The sequence below is a fragment of the Anoplophora glabripennis genome, unplaced genomic scaffold (assembly GCF_000390285.2).
Source record: "Anoplophora glabripennis isolate ALB-LARVAE unplaced genomic scaffold, Agla_2.0 scaffold166, whole genome shotgun sequence".
Lineage (NCBI taxonomy): Eukaryota > Metazoa > Arthropoda > Insecta > Coleoptera > Cerambycidae > Anoplophora > Anoplophora glabripennis.
In genome coordinates, this window is record NW_019416519.1 from 3,238 (window position 1) to 14,499 (window position 11,262).

At 33.1% G+C, this 11,262-nt stretch overlaps 1 protein-coding gene across 1 annotated transcript in view; it reads left to right on the top strand.

Moving 5' to 3' along the window:
* Nucleotides 1–1,187: 1,187 nt before the first annotated feature.
* Nucleotides 1,188–11,262, top strand: part of LOC108907018 (GRB10-interacting GYF protein 2-like) — a gene marked incomplete at its 5' end in the record, with an annotated part of 22,797 nt that continues 12,722 nt past the window's right edge. The window contains 4 exons of the mRNA XM_018710491.1: nt 1,188–1,387; nt 1,481–1,649; nt 4,215–4,562; nt 6,469–6,549. Coding sequence (XP_018566007.1) covers nt 1,188–1,387; nt 1,481–1,649; nt 4,215–4,562; nt 6,469–6,549 — 798 coding nt within the window. The remainder of the gene's footprint in view (nt 1,388–1,480; nt 1,650–4,214; nt 4,563–6,468; nt 6,550–11,262) is intronic.

Below are 11,262 nucleotides of genomic sequence, written 5' to 3' on the forward strand. Positions count from 1 at the left end.
TCCAAACAAGAGGACCACTAATTCCTACCTCGGCTGATATTCTCCGCACACTCGTACCTGGATTCTGCTCTACCAGTGCTAGAATTTCTTCTTCTGCTCTAGGAGTGGATACCGACCTTGGTCTTCCGGATAAATGGCACTGTTTGCTCAAGGAACCGGTATCACGCAATCTTTGGTGAATTCTTCCAAACATGCGTTGTGAAGGAATCTGGCGATTTGGATAAGCGTCAACATAAAGACGTCGCGCTTCGGTGGCGTTCCCATTAGCACGACCATACATGAAATGCATGTCTGTTAATTCTGCGTTAGAGTAACCAGCCATAGCGAAAGAAAACTTGTGCACTGAGAACAACTGTCAAATACGTACTGTTTATTTCACTAAACATCAACCAACTATTATAAGAAAATACACAACGTTTTTGCAAAATAAAAAAAGGGGCTAAAAAACATAAAACATTCCATATCTCCGCAACCTTCACTTTGCGAACACATGTTTATTGAGACTTTTCTGCTTATTTTGGTTCATACTATTACCTCCTTAAATATTTTACACTCTTTTTTTAACACCCCGTATATAGTCCCACTTTGAAACTGAGCCTTTACAGTAAGAGCATCTTCTAGAGTAAAAAGCTTAATATGTTCTGAAATAATAATATTACTAACTTCAAAATTTTGTTTCTGTTAAAACTTACCAGTATTCCGATGAAATATCAGAAAAGTTTAGCTGTGAAATATGTACGACTTAAATGTAGCAAATAGGAAGCAATTAAAATCGCTCATAATGATTCGTTTACAATAAACACTAATAAGCCATTGGATCTACACTCGAGATAATCCGATCGCTGATTGGTTGAATGAAAAGTAAAAAATTACACCAATCACCAACCGGTGAAATGAAATGTGTATTAACATAATCTTGATCTTATTCTCTTAGTAGTTTTTGATTTTACTAAAATATTATTGTCAACGCGAAAGAATTAAAATTACAGTTTGAAATAAAATAATTACTAGTCACGTGGCTTATAATCATTTATGAAGGTTCTGTATTAACTCACATTGATTAATTTTAATTCATGTAAAATGATATTTTTTTATATAAATTATAAATAAAGAAAAATTGAAATACAGTGTATTAGAATTATAGGTATAGCCAATCAATAAAATAAATTATTTTTGTATTATCCAAGGGATTGTCAAAGGAAGCGAACGAAAATACTCAATCCAAGGAAAATAATGTAATAGTAGAGAGAAAAAAATCTGTTCCAAATATTCCAGAAAAAATAGATAAAGAAGTTATTGTTCAGGAACGAGCCAAATCCGAGGGTCCTCCAAAGCCTAGTGATAAGCAACCAGTGATAACAAATGGGCCTGTACAAGATATACAAAGGTACACACTTTGCTCTTCTTGGAATGGAATTCTATAGTTCTTCAAATCCAACTTAAAACCGATTGTGACTACAAACGAAATATTATTTTTTAGAAATGATGAATCTGATTTTGAAAGGCTGCAAGAAGATTTTGTTCTTAAACTTGTAGTTGATGAAGAACCACCTAAACAAGCGCCGAGTAATTTTGAGATGGCTGGCTTGCAGCCCCCACCTAATTTAGTAGCTCCAGTACATGACAAATGGTTCTATCAAGATCCCCAGGTAACAAAAATATGATCATTGTTTTATTTTCTAGTTTATTTTGCTTTTTTTCTAAATTTCAAGATTATAAATCACGTTCAAAATATTTTAGTTATCATTATTTGTTTTGGAAAATGAAATATAAGTATTAACTTTGTACTAACAATAATATTATTTGTATGAATGACAGTATAAGATTAATTTGTAGCTGATTGAGAATGTGTTATTTTTTTTATCAATACATACAGGATGTCCCACCAAGAATCGCCATTATGGATATCTTGGAAAGTACTGATCCGATGAATCTGAAAATTTGCCTACTTAGCAAAGGCAGTAGGGCTCACACAGCTAAAATGTTTAGAACTTTATGGCACTTCCGATTACACCGGAAGTCGACATTAACTTTCTTATTTTAAATGAGACGCTCTCTATATTATTGCATTTTCGGATTGTATGTGAAATTTGAAGGTCATTTTATTAAATATATTCTATATCTAGAAGTTATTGATTTAAAGATATTAATTTTTAAAGAAAAAATTTGCCATATGCAAGGGTCCGTGGAGAATGTGGACTCTTTTCAAGAGCGTGATATCAACTGGATTTTTGGTACCTGCAAAACGGCATATGTACATAACACTAAATTATGGTATACCAACAAATTAAAATATTTAATACTACGTGTTTCATTTTTACTGTTATATTTTGATAACTTCAAACAGCTATAACAGGGTTCATAGCGGCCGGGAATACCGGGAAAAGTCAGGGAATTCGTTATTCTTCATGAAAAACGGGGAATAGTCGAGGAATTTTAAATATATTCATGAAAGTTAGGAAAAACCTGTAAAAGTCAGGGAATTCCTTATTACTTTTGAACTATGAACCCTGTATAACTTTATTAACTTAAATGGAACACCCTGTACTATTTTACTCTATCGTATGCAGATTGAAATTTTCTTTCAAGCCATGCCTGGGTGTTGTCGGGGTCAATACAAGGTGTTTTTTAAATTTACAAAGTTATAATTGAAGTTATCAAAATGTCGCAGCAAATATTAACTTGTTGATATACTACAATTTAGTGTTACCTATGCCCTTTAAAAGTACCAAAAATCCACTTCATATCACACTCCTGAAAAGAACTACTAGCATCTCTGCGAACCCTTGCATCTGTCAATTTTTTTTTTAAATTAATATCTCAAAATCTCTAACTCCTAGGTATAGAGAATATTTAATAAAGTGATTCAGTGTTCCATTTAAAATAAGAAAGTTAATGTCGACGTCTGGTATATCCAGAAGTGCCATAAAGTTCTAAATAATTTGGCTGTGTTGGCCCTACTTCGTTTTGCTAGGTTGCCAAATTTTCAGATTTATTGGATCAGTAGGTACTTTCTGAGATATCGATAGTGACGATTCCTGGTGGGACACCCTGTATACTCAGGGCGTAAAGCTGATCACAGACTACAGATATACTTGTCAAACATTTGCCACTTCTAAAGGGTGTCCCAAAATTCACACAAGAAGTAATTTTGATAAAAAACAGGTTTTTAATTAAAAATTGCAAAATTTTTTATTGATTCATAAAGTATACAGTATAGGGGTATCGAATAGCATATCGGGTAAATGGCCTCCGTGACTTTCCTGGCACAAACGCACTTATTTGTTGAAATTTTCCATTACCGTTTTGCATAAATGCGGCTGAATGTCGAGAAAAAGGTCCAACGGTGTTAAATTGCATGATCTGGGCTGCCAATTCTGATCACTAAAATGGAAAATTATACGACCAGGAAATGACTCCAAAATCCACACCAAACAGTGACATATTGTGAATGCATTTGTTTTTCAACAATCACTCATGGATTTTCTGAACCCCACATGCAATAATTTTGTCTATTAACGAAAAAAATTGGCATCTATTTGTTCCATAATCCATTCAATGAACTCTCTTTGCTCTGCCTGATCAGTAGGCTTCACTTCTTGAGTAAATTGAACTTTGTAAGCATGAACTTGCTGTAGAAAGCTTGTCGAAATGTACAATTCTTCACTGAATTGATTATCCTGTACTCTCAGCAACACTCTCATGAACTGCTTCGATGTTTTGTGTTGAAAAACTTGTTGAAGGACGGCCAGAGTGTTTAAGATCACTAATTGATCCAGTCTTCCAGAATTTTCCAAAAGTTGATGAGACTCAATTACTATTGCGACCATATTTTGTACGAAAATTACGAATTGTAATCTTCATTATTTTTAAAATATTGCTCAACAATGAAAATGTGTTCTTTGGTGTAGTTCTCCATTTTTAATAACCCTGAACTGTCAGCTGTCAAGCTGTTTTTTTTTCGTTTTAAACACTACCACAGAAATGGTGCAAACTCGAATCTTGTTGAAATTTTGAGACATCCAATATCTTGACAAACTGATTGAAAACTGTATTTCATTTTATATATTTAATATTCTTAGAATCCTTAGAAATTTCTTTAGTAAAAAATGTTACTAATTTTTTTTTTATTTGTTCTGGCGATAGGAAGCTTTTTATATTTCAGGTTATTTCTTAAACTATGTATTACGACGAAATTTTATGTTCTATTGTAGGGCCAGATGCAAGGTCCATTTTCCAATATAGAAATGGCGGAATGGTACAAAGCTGGTTATTTCAGCAATCAATTAAAAGTAAGGCGACAGTGCGACGAAAGGTTTTTCCTTTTAGGTGAATTAATTACGATATGCGGAGGGGCCAACCCCTTCCAAACTGGTATACGATTTCCAACATTAAAAAATGATGTTTCTAAAATGCCCGATCCCGATATTCTTCAATTCCAATACTTGTCTCAGATGGCAGCATATAAACAGGCACAAGCAAGAATATTAGCAGAACCTTGGAGTGCCATTACCCTACAACAACAGGAACTCGCTGCACAAAGACTGATTATGCAACAGCAGGTAAGGGTAAAAATACATTGTTTGTACCTTGTACAGGGTGTCCAAAAATGTGTAAGCTAAGCTTTACCAGTTACGGAATTTATCAAAATAACAAAAAAAGTTTCAATAAATCTGTCGAAAAACTTTTAGTTTCCGAAATTCAGATGAAGGTGGAAATTTACATAAGTATTTCACTATTTATTCTTTACAAAACGAAATGACAACTGTGAACAGGGATAATTCAGAGAGAGTAAATCTGGGAACCATTTCTAAATATCTATCTAATTTAATTTTCATTAATCTTGAAATTATAAAAAAAGCTGATTAGCATTATTTATTAATTAACAAATGTAACAAGTAAAAGGCAAATAAATTACCTTTTGCACAAGGAAAAAATCATACATGTAGGAAAATTGAACAAGTAACATGCACATAGGCATAAAATATGGTTTAACAAGTTCACGGATCATGTTATTTTTAGAGGATGATGGTTCTTTGGGTTGTTATGCTGTGGCCTATGTACGTGATTACCGTCAGTTACAGATTAACATTATCATCATCCAATACTTCCAAATATTTCGTCATTTTTCTCAGCATTATCATCATATCGGCATCTTCAGTGGTGACTCGGCAAAAGCTTCGCCACTACTGACTTGGTCCTTAAACTTTAAAAGACGGTTACAGAGGAAAAAGTTCTGTTCCGTAAAAATTTACTTTTTGTTTTTATTTACAATACCGTTATAATATTTCTGTTCAAAATTAAATACTTTTAAAATTTTTTTAGCAAAATTGCATTGCAAAGTATAGTTCACATTAACTTTCATTTGAGAATAATATTTAGTGATAAAATGCTACACATTTCTTTATGCATATACTCCATTATGCCAGAAACGGATTGACAAAAGTTAATTAAAATCCAATTATTTCAAATTCGGATGTCTAATTTTATTCATTGGATTATGACTATATCGGCACGTTCCGCGTCAAATGGATTTCCTTTGAACTTCAGCAATTTATGTCTATTAAGGGCGCCATATTGGATCTGCCATTTTAAGATTCGATAATTTGACTGGAAAATCAGACGATGGATCTAAAGAACCCCCAGTGAGCCTTTTCAAGTTAAAATGAATGATTTTGGGATCGTTAGTATCGATTTTTTAATAATATCTGTGGTTTTTTACCCCTACGGGCGCCATGTTGGATTCACCATTTTGAGATTTGATAAATTGACTAGAATATTCAGAATCCACGAAATTGGAGTAAATTTAATTGATGTGCGATCTCTAATACTGATTTTTTGTGAATTTTGGTATTGTAGGGGCTATATTGAATCCGCCAATTTGAAATTCGCAAAACTATACAGATACATATATTTTAATGCTATATTCGATTAAATTGATCTTAATATAATTTTTTTACAAATGTTCTTTCCTCAGTATATGAATTTTCTGCTGCTTTTAGTCGCCATTTTGAATTTTTCGAAGGAGCCACTCGCTTTTCGAAAGGGGCATTCCTAACGAATCTTTTAAGTTCTTATTCGTTTACATCTGTCAACAAGAATTTTGGGCACAGCTTTGTTCCGTTTGACGCGGAACCTCCCATTATATATTTTGACAAATTTTTTTAACAAAATGTTTGACATGTTGGTTAGTTTTATAAGTAGAGCAATTTCCATGATTTTTTATTACTTATTACTGTGTAAGCTGCATTTGTGTTCAGAAAGATTTACATTGGTAATATCTAGATGTAGAAAATTTGGGCCAACGTTTTCAAGGCTTGGGGAGAAATGATGTATTCAATAGGTTAAAATTATACAACACATACAAAGTGACACTATTCATTAAGAAATTAGTTTGTACAATTGCTTTTTATGGTTAAGTTGAGAGTATCTAAGAATATATATCTACATATTTTTTTTAACTTGTAGCAAGTTTCTCAAGATCTCCAATTCATCCAACAGCCACCACCGACTAATCCTTTAATGCACATGATTAACCAGATGCAACAAGTATGTTTTAAATTTTGTTATTTTTATTGAAGCTGTGGCCAATAATCATGAAGGTAAAAATAATAAATCTATGTAAATAATTTAAGTTGATATCTGGTGTTCACTAAATAAAATTTGAAATTCCTGGATTGAAAACGTTATTATGTTTATGATTATTGGACCACAGACTTAAGACAGCTGCACAATTGACCAGAAAGTGAAAGAAAGAACAATAATGTTGGAAAAATAATTTATCACATACATGTTTACAGTAAAATTCCTGGGAACAAGAATGAAAAAGACTCTTTGAATGGACAAATAATTTATTTAACATCATCAAAGAACAATTTATTTATTTGCATAAGTAAATAATCGCCTTTGGTTTATCGCTACCGTTCAAAATTTTTTTAAGTTCTGTTTTCATTCCTGGTTAATTGTATAGTGATTAATACAGTTGAGCCATTGGATTTTTACATTCATCTTATCAAGCATAATCGTATGAACTGTGATGGCCTTTCTAGGTGTGATCTCGGATGTCGCACAAAGAAAGTCGCTATCCAGCTAGCAGTAGTGTAGAGAAGTATATATCAGAGGTCCCGAAAAAAAAAAAACTAATATGTACAATACACAAAGTATTAGCGATTTTTTTTAGAAAAAAACTAGTAAGATATTCGTAATCAGCACCTTTAGAAACCCCTTTGTACAAGATTACATCGTTGGCTCAAATGTGTTCAAATTAGAATTTTTGCCTTATAAAAAAAATTCATATTTTGTTTTAGAATCAACATTATTCTGGACAAAAAATAAGAATACATTTTTTTCATTTGGGAGCCCGTTTTACAGATAAAATTATTTTAAGATGTTTTTTTAACTACCCATATCTCAAACACATTTGAACCCACAATCTTGTACAAAGATGTTTCTAAATGTGCTGTGTTTTGTTTTACTTTTGTCCAGTAGTGTATATTCACCACCAAAGTTTCAAAATATTTGGATATCAGGTGAGCGAGATATTAGGGTGTCTCCATGAAAAGTGGGACACATTGTCAGGGTGGTCTTGAAGACGAAAAAAGTTTGTTTTCGATAACGCAAAAATCGGGTCAGAGGGTTCGTTTCCTGGACTCTTAACAATGAAAAATCTGTGAAGAGTGAAATCCCAGCTGATCGCCTACTCGAGTTTTCCACCATCGAAATTTTTCAAAATGAAGGGAGCAGAAAGGCCTATAAGGTGTGTGTGTATGTGCGTATGTGTTTTTGTGTGTGTATTTGTCCGTGTGTGCGTATGGGTGTTTGAAACATGGAAATATATTTAGAAACTTGAGCACAACATAAACCATCACAATATGTGGAAAAATAGAATTTCAAGCCAAAATTTTGAGGAATTTTTTCCATGTGTGTGTCTGTGTATCCGTGTGTGTGTGTGTGCATGAAAATAGCAATAAACATATACAAACCAATGTATATAAACTTGAAGCATGTGTAAACAAGTCGGTAGTCTTGCAGTCGGTGTTCCAGGAACACGCTCGTGGAGCTGTCCTGATTTCGAAATTTATTACTTCGTAACCGTGTGAATACCTTTCAGTACCTTCGAGAATACTTTTGAGAATAATCTAGTGAGCAAAAATGCCAGATAAATGTGGTCATGATCAAAATCGAGAAAAAGTTTGCGTGCCATGTGGTCGAAAAATAAACGTATGCTTTAATGGTCTCTTAGTGACAGTATCATTGTCATTCTCGGTTAGAATCTGACTGCATATTGTACAGATGCTCGATGGAAATCGTGGATCTAACAAAGTAAACTCCGGTTGGAGGAACTTCTTTATCAGATTTTCTCAGTTTGGAGTTATACGATACCTTTTCAATTGATCAATAGGAATGTTTATTTTTCAACCACATGGCGCAATTCGTGTTACCCTGGTAGTTCTGTTGTGGATTTTGTCGATTTTCCCCATATCTTCTGTCTTGATAGTTTCTAAAAGTTGGTTGCCTTCTGTCTTCGTAGTTTCTATTTTCTGGTTGCCTTCTATCTTGGTAATTATTTCCATACCTGGGACTGTTTCTTTTTTCAAAATCAGTTTTTCTCCCATTTGTTAAATATTCGTCTATGCTTCTGACATACTCTATAAGTCCATCGATAGTATTAATCCTTTGTGTAATTATCACCTTGTACACCTCTTCATCGAAATGTCTTGCCAGCATCCTAACCATTTCCAGTTCGGTAAATTTTGGTTCCAAATGTTTGATGTAAATTTTTTTCATTAAGTATCTCTCTTTTGAGCTTCCAAATCTATCGCTATATCTTCTGTTAAATAAGTTCATTCTCACCTTTTGTTGGTGGAATTCCCCCCAGTATTTATTCAAAAACAGTCTTTCAAACTCCTCAAACGTTTCACACCTGTCTTCGATTAGTTGATACCAGATATCTGCATCACCTTTCATCGTATTACTGATAAAGTTTTTTAAGTTTGTAGAAGGTAAAGTCTGCACGTGTGTTTTTAATTTGTTTATAAAAACAGACGGATGTGTCCTTGTGTCACCGTAAACTAGTAAGTCTTGTGTGTGATTGTTTGTCATGTCTCGTATTACAAATCATGCCCTGTGTTTCCATCCTAATCCTTTGTTCAATCTTTCTTTCCTGTTCTTTTAAATGAGTCTGCCATGTTTCTTCCTGTACCTGCCATCTCAATTGTGTCTGTAGTTTTTCTTGTATCACCGTTTCTTCTAATTGTCTTGTTTCTTCTCCAATTTGATTAATTCTTGTTTCACATGTACTTCTGCTTTCTTCAATCTTATGCTCCAATTTTTCGTTTGTCTGTGCCATCTCCAATCTCAATGACGTCTCAACTATGTTAATTTCATTTCTCAAGTCGAGACTTATCTTCCCCATTTCCTTCTTCAGTTCTTGATTCGCATTTTCAATTTTCTTTTCGATTTCTTTGTTTGATTGTTCAATCTTCTTTTCGATTTCTTTATTTGTATCTTCAATCTTCTTTTCGATTCCTTTATTGGTTTCTTCTATTTTCCCAAGAATTCCATTCAGCGTTGCCATAATCGAGTCCGTTTGTGTGTTGTTAGGATTTTGTGTGGTATCAGTCTGCGAATTTGTGTCAGTCTCTGTCGTGTTGTCAATGTCATGTCGTTCCCCCTCAGTGTGCATATCTTGTTCAGAGTCAGAAACCATTTTGACGTTTCCTGACCTCAATTCCATCAATTGATACAGACACAATTATGCAAATTTATAAGTTAGTTTGTCACAGTAACCTAAGTGTCAAAAGAAATCTGAAAGTACAAAAGAAACTTTTTCAAAGTGCCAAAAATTTTTAATCAAAATAATAAAATAATAGAACACTTAGGAACCCACACACAAAATTGAGAGTCTCATATTATAAACATAAAGGCGCTCATAAGAATAAAAATACAATTCAATTCATAATAATAATATCATTCTACATAATAATACATTGGTTTGTACACACACGGATACACAGACACACACACATGGAAAAAATTCCTCAAAATTTTGGCTCTTTTTGTATCCTTGAAATTCTATTTTTCCACATTATTGTGATGGTTTATGTTGTGTTCAAGTTTCTAAATATATTTCCATGTTTCAAACACCCACACGCACACACGGACAAATACACAAACACATACACACACACTTTATGGGCCTTTCTGCTCCCTTCATTTTGAAAAATTTCGATGGTGGAAAACTCGAGTAGGCGAACAGCTGGGATTTCACTCTTTACAGATTTTTCATTGTTAAGAGTCAGAGGAAACGAACCCTCTGACCCGGTTTTTGCGTTACGGGGACAAACTTTTTTCGCCTTCAAGACCACCGTGTTGGGTGATTCAGTCATAAACGATACAAATTTACTGGTAGGGGCAGACACCATAACACAAAGTGAGGTACTTTTACAATTAACAAAAGACTGGCTTTCAAAGAATGGTCTCATCATGAATAAGAATAAAACTCAACTAGTACTTTTTTCATCAAGTTACTGGCAAATAAACAGACCTAACAATATCATAATGGACAATCAGATAGCAGAATTAGCAAGTAGTACAAAATTTCTAGGACTGCATCTAGATGAACACTTAAATTGGAAAAAACATATAGATGAGCTCGCTGCTAAATTAAGTAAAGTAATATATGGAATCAGGGTAATTAGTAAATATGTAAATAGTACATCTACAAAAATCATTTACTTTGGTAGTTTCGAATCTATTTGTAAATATGGAATTATGTTTTGGGGTAATAGCACTGACATACAGAAAATTTTTGTCATTCAAAAAAGAATTATAAGAATTATTAATAATATGTCTTACATCCAATCTTGTAGATCGGTATTTAGGAATAGCAAAATAATGACTATATCGGCTCTGTATATTTTTGAGTGCTTAATGTATGTAAGGAAAAACTGGAATAATTTTATGACAGACTCATCATCTCAGTATAATACAAGAAATTTAAATCTAATGTACCCATATCACAGACTAACTCTAACAGAAAAGAATGCACATTACATGTGTATTAAATTATTCAATTGTTTACCAGCGTCACTTAAACAGATACAGAGTGTAAATTTATTCAAAAAACATATTAAACAATTTTTGTTAAATATTGAGCCCTACAATGTAACTGAATATTTGGAACACTGTTTAAACTAACTTAGGGAAACTGTTGTGACACCATTTCGCTCTTACATTGTCATTGTAAATGTTAATGTTTTT